Source organism: Falco cherrug, chromosome 1, assembly GCF_023634085.1.
Source record: "Falco cherrug isolate bFalChe1 chromosome 1, bFalChe1.pri, whole genome shotgun sequence".
Lineage (NCBI taxonomy): Eukaryota > Metazoa > Chordata > Aves > Falconiformes > Falconidae > Falco > Falco cherrug.
Window position 1 is genome coordinate 104,337,063 of NC_073697.1, and position 18,208 is coordinate 104,355,270.

Sequence of the window (18,208 nt, forward strand, 5' to 3'; positions counted from 1 at the left end):
GGCTACCAAATTTTACAAATCTCCTCCTCCTAGAAATGGAAACATTTGGCTAAGGTTCAATACTTAATAAAAACTCCAGCTGCAAAGAGGACAATTTTAAGGAGAGAAAAGTTTTTCCTTCTCACGAAGGATGGCTCTCTGCTGCTTTTTTTCTTGGAGCTTCCCATCTTTGCCTAAATTCAGCCTTTGGAAGAGAAACTGACCATTTCTTTGCAAAATTTTGAACCTACCAGAGTCCTCGCTGGGTTCCGTTTTCACTTGGATAGGAGGACAACTACAAGAATAAACAAATCAAGCACATTGTCACTATAAAAAAATAAACAACACATTTCTGGAAAGTTCCTCAAGCTTTACAGGTTTGTCAAGCAAAATCAATCTCCCACTATTTTTTCCCCCAGTGTTTTTTTTCCCCACTAGGAACACAAAAATAAAAACTCTGCATCTTGGCTTATCTGATTTATCTCAAGGAGATTGCCAGGAATCTCCCATCCCTACATTTTTGGTATGTACACAATATTCAAAGCACGTTTACCATTTAATGAGAAGCAAACTCAGAAGCACAGAAAACTGATCCCTGTTTTCATGTAAACTGATTTTTTATTTATTCCAGACATAATCCCTTCATTTACTAACAAAAAAAGTTATTTCGCTTTTTTTAATTGAGGAGGGGGAAGGAAGCAACATTAAATCTGTTCCCCATAGCTGCTGGACCATAAAACATGACAAACTCACCCCTGACAGATAGACTGTGAATTAAGAACACTCATTGGGCTAATTAAACCAAGGGGAAACTTTGCCATCTGTTTAATTCTCAAGTTTCCCCACAAATAACGGTCAAAAGAAAGACAAAAATTCAGCTTCATGCTTTTTATAATCCCAGGCAAGCAAAAGTTATCCAAAGGTCAGCGGGACAGCAAAAGCACATTAAGAGAAAGATAAACTATATAGTAATACATAGTTGATACAAAAAAACTACATTATTTTAAATTCACCTTCCACCTGGAGGTATAACTGAATGTGAAGGTTCTGTCATATGAGCTCCTGAAAGTTAAAAGACAATCTTTGAATTTCCTGCACTCTATTTCTCTTAAATACAAATTGAAAATGTAACATTTATTTCACGAACAAAAAAGCTGATCCCATTTTACAAGCATATGTGCCTATTTTCTGTATTCAGTTAACGAGGGCGAGATCTCATTAAATTGTTTTATTAATATATAAAGCAACACCAATATACAATTACTTCAAATGTGCATTTCACCATGCTTTTCAGTGCTCCCTTTCATAAGGCTAAATGAAAATCTTGGGAAACGAAGGCAAACAAATCTTTCACCTCAACTCTGCTAGAAGAAAATGGACCATTTGATAGAGACTCAGCTTAGCCCTAATTACAGCCAGACACAAATAGGTTATGTTTTTAGAATGTCATTTACCACCCTGAAAACCTGCCTTGCATTTTCAACAGAAATATATTATTACCACAACCTCTATAATTTCCCACTCTCCAGATCTCTCGCTGGGCACGGGCAGCACATTTCTGATTTCACTAACCCAGCATCAACTACTGGCTCTTTCACCTGAGAAAGTGAAATTTCTTTTTTTCACTATATTCCTATACAGATTGCTTCATCCTCTCCGTAAAACAAATCCTCACATATATGAATTCTGCAAGTAAAGCAACGTGATCCCATGAGAGGAACAGGAGGGATTTCTTCTCAGCTAGAAGGGAATCTTCGCAGTTTTAAAAAATCTCACTTTAGCTCAGATCTTTTAAAATATAGAGGCCTTCATAGGAACTACAACACCCAGCCACTTTAGAAGATCAAATTAATTTAAAAAATGAGATATAAGTGCCGTAATCAGCTACGCATTGGAACACGGAGCACTGGAAAGTCTTAGCATCTTCTAAAAAGGCGATGCAGCCCTCCATCAGTTCACTTCTTTCCCTGTGATACTATCCAATTCACATTACATTTAAATTCAGTAAAAGGAGGAAGAATATGATAGAACAAGCTTTATCTCTAATTAGTTGCTCCTGGCAGAGCGCAATAAAGGATAAGGTTATAGCTCCTTAAGTAAGGCACCTCACAGTCTAGGAATTTCTGCACAGTTTGCCACTTTATCCACGTGACCAAATCTTGTACCTATATTGCTGACTAAATTAATTTTTTTGATCTGTTTCTGTTTAGTCTGAGTAAGTAGTAACTTACCTAGGTGTTTCTTTGGCTCTAGGAAAGGCCTGTGTGGAAATACGGAAAGAAAAACCCACAGCTTTAGCAAAGGCATCGTTACTTACTTGGTAGCGTAACATTAAAGAGAGACCACTCCTGTTTAAGAGAAACAGGCTGCAATGTATTTAATTAAAATTAACCTGACTTCATTTAAGTAGAAAGCCAAAGTGGACAGACAGAGCAGCAGAAGAAAGACCAAATAACCTTTTGATGATAAAGGAGATCCCAGACTTGTTTTCCAAAATCCATTTCAGGGTCGAAGCATCGTAGTTCGCTGGGTGTTTAAATGCCAGCCCTTCAGGCAGACCCTGCACCACGACGGCAGACTGGTCCCTCTGGATCTTCTCATATGGCACAGGCACCACTGTTGACTTCCCTAAAGCTTTACCTGGAGAAAGAAAAAAAAAATTCCACCATGGTTGTTTCGAGGTCAAGAATGCTCAAGAAAAGGACAAGTCCCTGTAAAACTCATTATTCTGGAGAGAACTGGAGCGAATATGCAAGGTGCAGGGGCTCACATCCCACAAAACACACCAAGAAGAAAACTATCCAATATACAAGTATGGTTTAGAATTGGCTACTAGAAGTTAAACTTAACACCTTAACAGCAGTAGAGTTAGAAAGCTAAGATTGTGCAGTACTTTCTTCCCAACTGCAATAAATATTTAAAAATGCAGAACAGCTCTTTAGAAGACTTTAAAGGACCCACCATAGCAAAAGCAGAAGAAGTCCTCCACTGACTTTCTGAGGGCTTCCAGTTCCACAATATCCACCGTCAGTCTGTTTGCAGGTAGTACAGTCTTCGTTTTCTGCAGTTCTGCAGCCCCCTCCTCTTCCGTAACACCTTATAAAAATAAGACAACAATAATAAGTTATTAAACCTCCCAGTGCCTAGTCCCTCCAGTTCAGACTACAGACAGTTGGGAAGGATTCCTGCCAGAAAACCCTAAGAACTTCTTTGCCTTAGAAGCAAATGCACTTGTCTATGCACGTGAGCAATTAGCAAATTTGAATTTACATCAAAATTATTACATCCTCCTTACAACTTTTATAAATATCACCCTCGGAGGTGTAAGAATTAAGCGACACAGCTTTTTTTTGGCATGAAGAAGTAGAAAACACAATTCATCTCAGAAGAGGATAATACAGTAGAAATAAAATGCAAAACTGCCAAGAAAAGGAAGACCAACAGAGTCACCAGGGGAAGGGTGAAATGCCTGCGTGGAGGGTCCCACCGCTCCCTAGTGCCGTGCATGATGCCTTACATAGCAGTTACACAGCAGTTATGTTCTAGCCCGTTTTGTTCATGCTGTACGTGCTTAACTCTTTATGGAAGGGATCTGACTTTTGCCACAAGAGCTCCTCTACCTTTCAAAAGACATGTTAAGCACACATCTCGTCCAGCCGACCAGGAGGAGCTGCAAACAAGCCAGCATGCAGCACACATATTTCAGCCCTATGCCTTGTTCCAGCCTCTGAGCAAAAGCTGCTGCAAAAGGAGCGAGGGAATGACAATTCAATCCCCAAAAGCAAACAGAAGCGACCGTTGAAGGTGGCAGCCTTCCTTTACCAGCGCCCCAATCTTGCCAAGATTTCCTGAGAATCACTCAGCAAAACAACAGGGATATATACATCATATCAAAGAAAAAACATGGGAGATGCTCCGGTGTGCAAGGGTGATCAGTGCTGAGGCTGCCCTGGCTTCGCCCTCAGTAAATTTTACTATCTAATTCTATGCTAATATAAGAAAATAAACATCAGTTTGAACAACTGATGACACACAGGTTGTGAAATAAGCTGAAGCAGTGATGCTTTTAGTAAAAAACACTTTCCTCATCTTAAAAACTCCCGTCTTCATTTAAAAGAGACTCTCTTCCTTCCTCTGCAGATCACACGTCTGCTTTGTGCCCTGGAAATCCACCTCCATGTAGCATCTACCTCTCCCAGCTGCTCAGACCTACAACTTCTCCTTGTTCTGCAACATGACAGGGCCCACTGTAACACAAAAAATAATGCAAAACCAGAATATGATTCTATAACAATAACACAGGTGTTTAATTAAAGACAGCTTGTAAGGTCTGCCTGCAGACTGGGGGATAAGAGACATCAGCTCCCATTTATAGCTACATGCAATGCTGCTTTCTGGGTGGATATTTTTTTTTCCCTACATAAGAGACTGATTCACTGAAAACGCCTTTACTGCCAGTAGCTTCTCAAGAGTGTACCCACACTTTCTAAAAATAACGAGGAAAACAAAAATAAAATGACGACACCGCTCACTTCCCATTAAGATGAAAAGCAAAAAGACACAGCAATTTTCCTACTTAACTGGAAAACATTGTTACATGATTTTTATCCATATTCTTAAGCTCACGTTAGGCATCTACCTCCCTATCTCTCCCGCATTTGTTGGCCAATTTCAATCAAGTCTGACGAACAAGATCAAGTCTCACGAACAAGATCAAGTCTCAAACACAGGAAGATTTACAAGAGCTCTGCACAACTTTGATCTGGTTGATCCCGATAAATTGTGGAGTGATGATGATAAGGATAGGAACAGAAATGATGTACTGAACGGGTGCTACAAAAATGGAAAACACCCTGAACATGCTTTTTATGAGTTCACCTTCCGAAGGTTTTTTTGATGACCATGGCTACCCATCCAACCATCCAAAGCCCATTGAGTACGAGTACGGCAGTTCCCAAAACTCAGAACAGCAGTCAGATGATGATGCTGATGATGAACAGGTAGGTAGAGGAATTCAAAATCATGACCTGGTTTATATTTAGTAGAGAAATAGAGATTAAAAACTAAATAACCACCCCCAGCAGCCATCCATCTCCTCCAGATGGTGGTGCAGAACCGGTGGGCAGTCTCCACTTGCTGGAGGTTACAGGGTTCTCTTGAAGCCCCCACCCCAATTACTGGAGCACTGAAGAAGGATTGAGGCTACACTTGGGAGAGGATGCCTGTGACATTGTCCTGGTTTCAGCTGGGATGGAGTTAATTTTTCTCTGGTAGCTGGTGCATTGCTGTGTTTTGGATTTGGTAGACAATGTTGACAGCACACTGATGGGTTTGGTTGTCGCTGGGTCATGTTTTCACTAAGTCAAAGGTTTTTCAGTTTCTCAGGCCCTGCCAGTGAGATGGCTGGAGGCACACGGGGAATTGGGAGGGGACACAGCCAGAACAGCTGACACGAACTAGCCAAAGGGCTACCCCATGCCACATGATGTCATGCTGAGCATATAAAGCTGGGGGAAGCAGGAGGAAGGAGGGGGATGTTGGGCGCGATGGCATTTCTCTTCCCAAGTCACTGTTACAGGTGATGGAGCCCTGCTCTCCTGGAGATGGCTGCGCACCTGCCTGCCCATGGGACGTGGTGAATGAATTCCCTGGTTTGCTTTGCTTGCGTGTGTGGCTTTTGCTTTGCTTACAGAAATTTCTTTACCTCAGCCCACAAGTCTTCTCGCTTTGACTCTTCCGATCCTCTCCGCCATCCCGCCAGGGGGGAAGTGAGCGAGCGGCTGCATGGGGCTTAGTCACCAGCCAGGGTTAAACCACGACAGTCCTCTCTGGTGCCCAACGTGGGGCATGAAGGGTTTGAGCCAACAACAGATTTGACAGGAATGTGCTAGTCCAAATCCATAGCTGTTACCGCTGTGTAGCTATTAATCATCTGCTTGCCATGGGGCTTGCTTGCCTCACTGTGTATTACAGGCTAGTGCTCGTTAATGGCTGGTTTTTTTAATTTTGCTGCTCGCTGTGCTGCTGATGATCCTCCTGTGCCGTGCCCAGGAATGTTTTGGTAACAGCAACAGCGATGTGCCTGGGCTGGCAGATGGCCAGGGCATCGCTGCTGTGCCGCCCAGGCTGGAAGTCCAGCGTGACCTCCAGCCAAAGGGACCTCAACTTGGGGGTGAGTCCACCTGGGAGCAGCACACCCCAAAGTGGCTGTGGCCATGGGTAAGCCCATGCCAGAGCAGCTACATCGCAAAGTGTCTGTGGTCATGGTTATGTCTGTGCCGCAGCAGGGATACCTGCAAAGGGACTGTGGCCCAAGGACAAGTCCATGCTGGAGAAGGTACACCTCGAAGCATCTGTGGCTGTGTGTAAGCCCGTGCTGGAGCAGGTTTGCTTCTGAAGGGACTGCAGCTGTGGGGAAGGCCACGCTGGAGCAGCATCACCCTGATAGAACCACGGCTGTGGCTAAGTCCACGCTGCAACAGTTATCTCCCTGGAGAGACTGCAGCGTGTAGCTGAGGCTCCACCTGGAGCAGGTACAACCCTAAGGGACTGCAGCCTGTGGATAAGTGCAAGCCGGAGCAGGGACAAGAGGAGGATTTCACTGTGGCGTTAAACCCCATGAGCTGGTCCAAAGGGACCAGGGGTGGAGACTGTAACGGATACATTTTTAAATTGTTGTAAGCCATGATTTGAGTTGCATGTTATAGGAATTACTATAGCAGGAACCATGACAGAGGTGCAACAAGACCTCATGGGGAAGAGGGATGAGGGGCTGTATTCACACCATAAATGACTCAAAGGCTGAGGAATGGTTATGTATGTGCATTCTCCACAGCTAGGAGTATACCGCAGGATTAGTCCAGTTACTCTGCAAAAGCTATTCCAGATTTAGCAGGATTACAATGACCCAGCTCCTAATAATCCCCATTTTGCACTGAGAGTCCATATATGATTGAGTGTCTCTTATGTTCCTGTACTATCCAGGTGTCCTGGTTATTCAGAACACTCATCACTCTTACCTGTCCTGGGTTACTCTTACCTGACCGGGTTTGACAGCCCAGTCTCCCACTTGGCCAGAAAAGGAATCTCCAACCTGCCACCACCCTTATAAAATGGATATACTATAAAACAAATAGGCTACTTTAAATTAAAAAAGAGCCCTCTTACAAAAATCTTTATGATGGAACAAAAAAAATCAAATACTTGACATGATCCAGTTTTAATTTGGCCATTTTTTCTTGTTGCATGGGAGCAGTTACATAGCGACACCCTGCCCTCTGTACGGACAGATGCTGTAGCTTCTTGCCTTCAATACATGCTGTTATGCTTATAAACTGATGAAGACAGTTACAGCTCAGCAGTGTTACACAGCACTTGCTCTGAAGGTTCACTAAAGCATTATCTGAGCACAGCAGACTGAAATAGGGCACAAAGTGCATCTGTCTTTAGAGCTCCTGACCCCAAGATAAGGGGAATGCTGCTGTTGGGAGGGGGCAGGCAGCACTTCTCCTGCAGAGCAAAGTCACGCCACAGACAAGCGATAAAAACATCTCACCCAAGAACAGGAAGCAAAACCCAAGCTGTAGAAGAGAAACAATTTACTCAACTGAAATTTCCTCAAAAGCGTGACCTGAAGATGAGACGCAAACACAAAAAAGCTGGTAGGATGCAGTATCTGAAGCTGATGAAGCTTAACACTCTTCCAGCAAAAGAGCTGTCAGTCCTGTGATATATACATCAGATGTGTACAACATCAGAAGGTTTTTAATCAGGTGGGGTTTAATCACCCAGGTAGAGAAAGCCAAGAAATGATTGTAAGAGTATGAATGTCACCCCTGCACAGACACTCAGAGGCAACTTAAGGGCAGCAAAGATTTTATGACAACGCTCAGGTACATATATTTTACCATTTGTGCTTATGGAAAATAAGTTTCTGAAAATAACTACGAGCAATGAAAGAGGGAAAGTAACTGTGTGTGTGGCTAAAAGTGTTTTGCTTTGTTTTATAATGCATCCCCCCAGTTCATCTGTGAGCTTTTTATGGCCATCCAGTTTTACAGTTCAGGAAATTGGACAATAACCTCAAATTAAAGGAAAAAATCATTTTATGGTTATCAAAGGATGGTTTAAACCACAAGAAAAGCAAAGCACCTGAGGCAGAATTTAAGAGTCAGGGAATTTCAAAAAGATCAGCCATCTACAGTAATTTTCTGTCTGTTTATGACCCCGAGGGAACGAGATGGGTGGTCTCCACTGGAAGGTGACTGAACTTTCTTAGCAAGGTTTGTTTTTTTTTTAAATTAGCTGTTAACTTCATACCCCTTAACTGGCTAGGCAGAGAGAGAACATGAAAGGTTTCCGACGAGCAGGATGAGCAGCCTAGCTCTAATAAGGTAAAGGTGCGGGAAAGAAAAGGCACCCAGACTGGCACACGACCTACAAGATGCTCCTGACATTCCCATGGAGCCAGAGAGGGACCTAGTGGAAGCAACGGAAGCACCCCTAAGGAAAGCAGGCAGAAAGTGATTGTATAAAACTCTTTAAAAAATAATTTGTGCCTACCTATTTAACAGAAGGTTTGAAAATTCATTGTTCTTTTCCTTTCGAGAACTTGGGAAAAAGGGGTAAACTGACCTGTAAAACAAGGGAAACTGCCAGTAACGTAAAGCTTAAGAAAAACAGATTAACCCACCCCTAATGCCATGAGAAAGGGTTTGCAAAAGAGACCATCAGAAATGCATGGCTAGCCAGGGCTGGCCACCACCCAGTAAAGCCCTTTTCCCAGTCTGGGAAGATGGGGAAAAAAAGAAGGGAAGGAGAACAGTAGTATAAAAGAGTATAGCAGGCCACAAGGTAAAGCTAAAAGACGGGAGAGTAATTTCCATGTTTTTCACAAAGATCTAGGTTATTAATGAGGACTGCAGCTAATGAACATGTATTAATATGTGAGAAATATGCAGCACAGGACAGCTCAGAAACTACATTATCTGCATTTCAAAGGGTTAGGCAGAAGGCAACTGTAAGCTGAACGATTTAAGCGAGCTCCAGCAGAGACAGCAATGGCAAACAAAAGCAGCCCTTACAGTGAGAAGGACGGGGATAACTGCTTTGGATTTTATTTTTATTACTTGTAACTGCAAATGTTTGGTGCCCGCTAGGAATGTTATCTTTAAACTAATTCCTAAGTGTGTGATTCATTAGGAATAAACTGATCAAATCTTTAAAGGTAGATGCTTTAACTCACAGCTACATTCTGCAAATACAAAATAGAAAGTGGAACTTAAATCTTGAATCAAAAAAGCTGTTGGGTATTCCAAGAATGAACACAGTTCAGTTCATTTATCAAGCAGTTACAACCACAACACAAAAACTCCCCCAAAAACTAGGGGTGAGGCAGAAACAGATACAAAATATGAACTAGTGCTTCCAATAAACAGAGTACAACATAAATACTTTGACTGGGAAAGCAGAAACCCAGAGTGCTGGAGGCAGTCACAATGTATGTAGCAAAGTGCCTTTCCAGCAGGAATATCTGAAGCTTCATGCTTTTTATTAAATAAACAAAAATATCCCACAAGCTTTAGCAATCAGGGCACTCCAGGCATCTTTGTAGCATCCTGGGGAGATGGAGACCCCCAGAACTAACCCACAGCGCTAAGGTTTTACAGTCAAACAGTGGTCTGGGCACAAATACAGAAGACCATCAGGCACAGAGAGCTGCGGAACAGGAAAGGAGATACACAAGAACAGCAGTTACCATACCCACAGCTCTCCCAAGCAAAAAGGATTATTAAACTGCTCCCTAATTAACTGCAGGCAGAGCCAGCCAGGTTAGCATTAACACCTCACTGAACAGGCACGATGCAACCTGGCTCACGTAATGTAAAACGGACAAGGGAACACTTATGTGATCCCTTCCACTAGCAGGGATGCAAGGTCTTAGCTCTCAAGGGACAGACACAGTAGGAGTGAATACAGCATGTTTGCCAGCATGGTTAGTCTGGGAAATGGCGATGGGCTACAGTCAGCACGGCCAGGAGCAGCTCTCTCTCTCTTCTGGTCTTACAATCTGGAGCAGTACAAGTTACTCCAAGCCATCTGTTGCTAAAAGGGAGGTGAAAACTCAGGAACACAACCCAGAGCCACAGCAGAGTAAGTTCCCATTAAAAGTGACTGGGAAGAGCCTGTTGTAGCAGGTACTCAGACAGAATAAGCATTTAGCAGAGGTAGTTTTTAGAGAGGCCAATCTCTAACAGCTGGAAGGAAATCTGCTGTGGGGAAAAAAAAAAAAAAAAAGAAAAAAAAAAGAGTTCCAGAGTCAGAGGTGTAAACCAGCTCTGGCTTGGCAAGGGGAAACCATCCTGACAGTCACAGCTGTAAAAAGCAACTATTCCAACATCCTTCTTTCCTGCTGTGCACTCCGTGAAGCATACCCATTTTGAGGTGCACTGCAAGACCAAAGCTACATCAAAAATCATAGATCCAGCCCCCCATTTGCATTTAAAATGGGTAACAGATTAGTAATGGCATATATGCAACTCCACAAGTGTTCTGTCAGGATTAATCCTCTGCCTGGCTCTTACAGTCTTCCTTTCATTTACTATCTGCATCTACGATTTGATGACTCCTTTCTCTTCCAAAATACTCTGTAGCTTCAGGAGCAGCGAAAGCCACATAAGTCTCAGCTGGCCACAGAACAGTTTAGGGCCAAAGAAAATGACTGTGGGAAACCAGTTTCCACACCGGCACATCAAAAAGAAGTGGTATTTTTAAACTAGCTGCATTAGTGTCAAGGGATTAGCCTCTGAGCAACATAAAAATGTCAGCTAGTTACAGAATGGTACTTCTCTATAATACCGTAGCACATAATCGAGACAAAGATGATGATTGTCCTTTAGATATTATAAAGGGGACAAACACACACAATCATTAGCAGTTAGATCAAGCCACTAATAACCTCTGTTATTAGAGTAAAACTGAAAATAGATTAGGCTGCTTCCACGCGGGTCAGGGATTCAGTCTGTGCTCAATTTCAAGTCTGAGACATTCCGCTTCAGAGCTGAAAAGCTGACCACCTTGTTCAGATGCTACTCCCGAATTACTACAGGCATGACAAGTAAGATATACAGAATCAGAGGTAATCACAGTTGTAAGGAAGAAGCAAATCAACTGTATTAATACTTCACTTACATCGTTACTGGAGCATCCAAATGGTACCATAGAAGGACTATGGCCTGACTAGCGGTGCAGTACACACCGACGAGCAAGCTGCCAGTGTCAGGGGCTATCTCAGCGATTTAATCAAAGACATTTTTAAGCCCAAGTCCAAAATTAACCCAGAGCTACCAAGTTAATAAAAAGATTCACACTACTGTTGTTTGACTCCCACGTACCATCTCCTAAACACGAGATGCTCTCGGGGGTGCACTACCACAGGTTGTTCAGCGTGCCTTGTAGTGAAAGCGCACAGGCAATACACAGATGGGATTGAACACGTCAATAGCTTCATCCATTAGGAAAATGGAAGCAAGCAGCAAGACGTGCCAACCGAGCTTCAGCACATTAAAATTTATATTTATACTAATTTCACTGAGCTTTTATTAAAAAATACTGGCCATGTATCTCTACATCATGCACTTGGGATATCATCGCCTACAAAGAGAACACAGTTCAAGACAAAAGTACTGATTCATGAGCTATTTCGATGCCTACAGAACTTTGCTCTAGATTTTTAGGTACCTAAGTTGTTTTGTAGATATGGTCCTGTTGCTAGCACTGCTTCTATTATTACTAATATTAGAACTAACTGCACCTGTGGTGATGCAGTGGCGAATATTAATGTTCTTTAAACCTCCATCACAAGAGAAGTATTAACTATCTTATTTTTCAAAATCATATTAAGCCATTTGGAGTGCACGTACATCCCGTCAGCAAGACACAGCACAACACAGATAATGACAGGCACACAAACAATGGAAACTGCTGCTCAGGGCTGTAGTGTCCGTAGGCACTTTTCCATAGGGGATGACTCCAGCCAGCGCCACAAATTCCTCCACAGCAAAGTCCTCATGCAGACAGCAGGCACAGAGCTCGCGTTCACCGCTGGGGAGACCTCTTGAAGCAAGCAAAGCCGTCACTTCTGATCAAAACATACCCAGAGCATGCAGCCTGCCTTCCAGCTGCCCAGGCTCTCAGCACGGTGCACGTGATACCGTGGCACAGCCCCCGTCCCAGGCAGGTGCACTGCATTCCCTGACAGCACTTCTCTTACTGCGGTATTACAGCCAGAGATGCTAAACAGCGCCCTGGGATGTCCGAATAGCTTTGTCCTGTGCAGACATAGTTTAAACATTAACATTTAACGTAAGGAAAAACTATTTCTGTCACTCAGAGAACAGCCAGAGTAAGATTGCACAAGGAGAATCCCTAGAAACAGATCAAAATTCTGCCACTGAAGGGAACACAGAAAGCAAAGACAGAAGCGAGTTGTACCTCTTTGGCATAGCTGGGAAGATGCTGCCTGGAAAGCAAGGTCTAGGCAGTAACAGATTTGCTTTAATCCCACACAGGCATCCTCCAGCCTGTGGGGATGAACAGCGAGGCACAAAGTAGACTGACACTCTCTGGTGTAGGTGTGATGTGCAGATGGACTACTCAGAATCCCATTTACACATTCTTGAAGACCAAAGGATTTCTCTAGTCTTTTCGTGCATTTGAAACCTTCTTGGATATTAAGCAGAAAAGCTCATTCTCCACAGAGAAGAGATCTTGCACAGTGAACCGCAGCTTCTGTGGAAGCCAAAACCTGAAGCGAGGACAGTGACTGCTTAGCTGTAACTACAGCTTTGGAGTAGGAACCTGGAATATACCACAGCAAGACCCTAGACGTGGTGTAACTTTAGCCAGAGTGCTTAAATCTCTCTAGACTACAGGGACAAGGTACTACAAGGCCAGAAATGCCAAATTCAGGTATTCAGATGGAAATTACAGCAGGCCAAAGTAGTCCAACAGTTGCCAGTCCAGTTAGAGACTGTTTCGAGTTTGTTTTGGTTTTTAAACCAGCAAGATCTGGCCTTTCAAGGTCTCTGGTTTTGTTTGCTTTTTCAATCCCCTCTAAACTGCTTAAGCATCAGGTTAGTTATGGAGTCAAAGAGATGGAGCACAATGCCAGAAGAATTGCCCAGAAAACCCAATACATCTATTTGCTCAATGGCTGGAAGGATTCAATGAAACACAAGCCTAGCTGCAGATCTTCAAGCAGGTCCACCATCGCCTAGTCTATGGGAAGAGTCATTTTACTTGCCTGCAGATGATGCGGGATACCCAAAAGGGAGCAGTAATCCACACATCAAAGATACTGAGCAGCCAAAGCTGAGCAATCTTACCCATAAGGTCTTTGGAGCATCGTGTGTCGTTCATTCACCACAGGCAGGAGGAACAGCCGTGCCCAATCAAAGCACTCTGATTCTGAGCATCCTTGATGCTACAAGGAGTTCTTGCAACCTGTGGCTGGATGGACATGGGAGGTACAGGTAAGAAGAGTAAAAGATGCTGGGACAAAGCCTCTAGCAGGACTTGAAGCCAAACTCTGGCCCACACCAAATGCCTTGTTAAGATCAGCGTAGAAACATGAGGCCACCAGAAGGAAAACAAAGGCTCCTAAAAATAAAGGACCTATCGTCCAAGATGAACCATCTACCGATGCAAGAGGGCCCCACCTCCAGCAAGCGAGCCCAGAGCCCTGGCACCAAAGGAGGAAAAGCAGCACGACTGGGAGAGCTGACAGAAAGTTGCAGAACAAGCAGCATTAAGCTTCCGTGCAACCTGTATACCGATGGTGCAACAGCTGGTACCAGTGGAAAGGCTAGCAGAGGCAACCGGGATTCTTGTGGAAGAATCAGTTCCTTGGCAGATGTGATGGAACACACAGTGCTGGGTAAATCTCCTCCAAAGTCCAGAGCAGATGACCAAAAAGGTGCTTCCGAGTCAGGAAGCTCCTCCTCCTCTGAAAGTTCACTTCTGACAGGCAGATACAACCTGGAGACGATGAGGCCTCTTCTGTTTTGGTTTTCAGTTGTTTTCTAAACCACCTCCGGCTCCACTCAAACGAGAATGGATTCCACAGAGCTGACACCAAACCTTGACCAAACCTCAAGGGAAACTGCCAAGATGACAAAGATGAATGCACGAAGGGAACAGCATCCTTGAGACTCCCCTGGAATAAATCTCCTGTTCAGGATGGCTGAGAGCCCCCAACTCCACAGCACTGCAGACAGCAAGGAGGTGCTTCATCTTGCCGAGGCCATCCACGAGGAGCCGAGGACCAACAACACGCTTCAGCAGGGAACAACAACTAGAACAAAGAGGTACTGGTAGGGGCAAGAGGCGTATGACTTTGCCTGCTCACAGTGCCCAAGTATCCATGCTTGTCCATGTTCTGAGGATGAGCAGGCACTCACAGAATATACTTTTTTTGTGTACAATACAAACTTACGCAGGCTGAGAATAACTGACACTGTAGGTTACCCAACTTAGACATCAGGCGTACAAGCACATGCAGTCCTACATTGATTGAAAGATACCATTTCACCTTTAAATAGGGCTAACAGCCATCTTAATTAAGCACAATCCTGAAGGATGTATTACCTGACCCTATTTTAAATAACTAACGCCTGTTGACTGGTTCCTCAACACTCACTACGAAACCCATACTAACATTTACAAAAAAGCATCACTATGATTTGTTTCCAATGCCTTTTCCTGAGGTAAGGAGGTACAGGAGATATGCACAGGGCTCCCCCTTCCCCCACAGCCAGGCGCTGGGGAACCCACGTGGGTGAAAGTCGTTATGGCTGAAAGCCACAGGAAACCAAACCCCAGCGCCACTTTCACTTTTTTTGTCAGTCCTATGCTGCTAGAAAGCGTACATGCCACTTCCTTCATAAACCTCATATAGCCATTTCATCAATTTAGCCCGCTAAATTATACTCATTACTAAAAATAAGCAGCGGGTTTGAAGCCTGAGCCCTCCAAATTCTGAAAACTCCTCATATTTACTCAAACTATACAAAGGAGCTGTGGAAGAAGTGGAGTAAAGACTGGAGACACATGCTGGCTTGTCACAACAGTCAGGCATAACCAGAGGGATGCTCAGTAATTACACTTCTGCTTCCATACTTAAAGAAAAACAGAGACCCACACAAGCAGAGAGCTAATTCTCAATATTGTCAGCACCACGTGTTCCAGAGACCTGACATCACTGTCTCTGTGATGGTCTTTTTGGGGTTTTTTTGTTTGGTTTTTTTAGTTGTTTTTTTTTTAAATGTTTAGTTCTAATAGCAATGTAAGAATCTTTTGGAAGCCTTTACTAATTGTAAAGGAACAAAAAAGGCCCAGCTCTAACTTATTAAAAACACAGAGAACTGTGGCCTTCCTGGGTTTTTCCAAAACACCTAGTAAAACTGCAACTAACGCTGCCCGTTGCTAACTTTTACATTTAATCAAAGAAATAAGATGTGAGGGCGAAAGGAACTGTTGCCTCCACAGCTCTAAGTTTAGATCAAAAGACATTACACCGTAAACTTTGCCAAGACTTCAAAGTTGTCAAAGGCAGCGATGGAATCAGCACCGCCAGGAATGGGTAATGCTATTATTCCTAGAAAATGGTGTTCTGAAGTCAAGTTTTCTATAATTTTCAATATCTTTGTTTGCAACAGCAGAAAACTACCTCCAGCATCAGGACTCCCCAGAAGGCCCAGGGATATGCACCTAGTGAAACCACGGAAGCAATGGCTGAGGTAAGCTGGCTTCATTCACACGGACCTACACCACAACATTCTGCAAGAAGCACGAGGAGGATGCCGTTTTCAAAGTGAACATTGTTTAATCTCGTTGCCCTAACAGCACAAAAGCACTGCCCAAGAACCACACCTGAGGTGCTTGAACACAAGCATGGATGAGAAGCCGGCGCTTCCCATGGTACAGCACCAGAAATGCAGACCTAGCCAAGGCCACCACGGCCCAAATCCCGCTTTTTTTCAGACTCCCTACCAATAGATGTGCCCAATATACCAAGTCTTCAGTATATCAGGGCCCGTGATACCAGCATACTGGCAATAAACCAAAATACCTAGGACCTCAGGGAAGACTTTTAAGGAGCAAAAACCACCACCACCACAAAAGAAAAAGTAAAAAACTGAACTCCCCCCCCACTATTCAGCTAACAGTTTTCATAACTGCCAGTATTAGAAGGCTGCCCCTGTAAAAAAATAAAAAAAATAAGTGATTCATCTTACACTTGATTCCTTAGTGAGGTCGTAATTCTGCATTTTTATATCAGTTATCTGTTGCAGTGCAACACTGCAGTGACTTGCCTTACAGTAAATATACTTCAGTGCACAGAAAGTCACTGTCCGAGCAAGTAGGACAGTGGCAAAAATCCAGAGCCCCACCACAAACAAATGACCTCAGGATAAAACCTCCAGGACAATTTTAGCTAACAGCAAAAGCATTTTTAGGAGAGAATGTTTCTGTTACAGATCCAACATAGTTGCTTTCCAAGTGGTATTTAATTAGTCAAGCCAGAACATTTTACACCTGTTGCTTTTAAACTCTCCCCTTCCCCCCCAACTGATTCTTCTCTCATACCTGCCTCTTGACCTGCATCTTCTCCCTTTCCCTGGGCAGGTAAATGTATATTTCGTTATTGACTAAGCAGTGTCCATCAACAACACTTTACTAAATGAGTACATTAATGCTTCCCCAAAGAGTCACCGAATCTTTGTAACCTAACTCCTAAAAATACAGTCCTGTACTCAATGGGTTATATGAACACAAAAGATCCACTGTTTTACTATTAAAATGAAATCAAACAAAAACCACACCCTAGATGTACTTAAAAGGGTACAGAAGTTATGCAGTTGTAATTTTAAGTCATTATGGTGTAGATACGTATTTCTGTCTACTAAATAACAGTGATATAAAAAAGCGACATACAAAAATAGCATCCTGTCAAAAACATGCATGAAGTGATCTGAAGAACCAGGACCACCTGAGCTGACAGAAGTAGCCCACCACCTGTTTGATTTCCCACTCCATCTTCACGAGCGGGAAAAAAAGACTTGGAGGAGGGGATACAAAGCAAAATTCACATGCACTAGGCAACGCAGGACATGTTGTGAGGGTGGACAGTCTAATGCTTCTTGTTGTACTAGTTTGTCACATTATCTACAAGAAGAAATGAACCTTTCCAGCCACAATTGAAATAACACTCCAAACATGACCACCGTTACTGATCACGTTTATGTTCATTAACAGCTGGTTTTGCCATCGCCAACGTAATTATAGCATGTAGCCATGATACACGGAACTTTGTTCTCCAAAGTTATTACTAGTATGCAATACACATTAAGCAGCTTGTGAAATACAGAAATACAACATTGAAACTTACAGTATTTGACAAAATCCTTCTGAAAATCTTTCCTAGAATTGACAAAGGCTCTTCCTCTCTCAGTTCCAACTACAAACACGTCTGTTTCATATACAGCAATACAGGCAACTTCTGCCTTGGACTTGGCAAGTTCTTTACACTATAAAAAGAAAAACAAGAAGCTTGTATTACCATCGTTAAGAGTACAGTTAATAGAAATGTATGTGGTATCATATAAAACAGTTACTACTTCTGCTGCCAGCATCCACCCTTCCAAAGGTACTGCGAGCAACGTAGCATCAGCCATTAGCAAAGGATAATTTATATATCTGGGGCGCTTTTCATCAGGAATCTTAAAAGCATTGTAGATGCATTAGTGAAATGAAGGCCTCGTCTAGACTCCGAGATCACACTGTTTTTAATTAAAATGATTTATGACATCAATCCACGTGAAATTATCACTTCCCTGTTAAGATAATCATATTGAGCATCTCGCTCCAACTCCCAACTTTCAGCAGAGCGTACAGGGGTTTGGTTCATTCCCAGCATGCCGATCACACGCGTTCTGCTGAGCAAGGCGTGGACTCTGCCTTGCCCTGCCTGCCCTGCTCAGGCTCAGGGCAATTCCTCCGGAGCAGAAACATCGCACCTTCCCTGTGAGCACCTACGTGCGTTCTGCTGGAAGAAACGTCAGGCAAAGGAGTAAGGCAGGAAGCCTGCGGCGCAAGGAGAGAGCAAAGATCTTAAGAAAATTAGTGAGATCATCAAGAAGCGATCACAAAAGGTCAGTTTCTCCTAGGA

At 43.3% G+C, this 18,208-nt stretch overlaps 1 protein-coding gene across 4 annotated transcripts in view; it reads right to left on the reverse strand.

Annotated features, from left to right (window-relative positions):
- GTF2I (general transcription factor IIi) overlaps nucleotides 1-18,208 on the reverse strand; it is a 78,279-nt gene that overhangs the window by 49,289 nt on the left and 10,782 nt on the right. For 3 of the 4 annotated variants that reach the window (XR_008732816.1, XM_055714154.1, XM_055714148.1), the window contains exons 3-8: nucleotides 17,429-17,567; nucleotides 2,941-3,075; nucleotides 2,436-2,619; nucleotides 2,211-2,239; nucleotides 993-1,041; nucleotides 231-274 (exon numbers count right to left, since the gene is read on the reverse strand). Coding sequence is in view for 3 of the 4 variants with exons in the window: in XM_055714154.1 (XP_055570129.1) it covers nucleotides 231-274; nucleotides 993-1,041; nucleotides 2,211-2,239; nucleotides 2,436-2,619; nucleotides 2,941-3,075; nucleotides 17,429-17,567 (580 nt within the window). In the remaining variant the exon portion in view is untranslated. Of the gene's footprint in view, nucleotides 1-230; nucleotides 275-992; nucleotides 1,042-2,210; nucleotides 2,240-2,435; nucleotides 2,620-2,940; nucleotides 3,076-17,428; nucleotides 17,568-18,208 lie in introns of those variants that run through there. The other variant, XM_055714168.1, reaches the window with a different exon arrangement.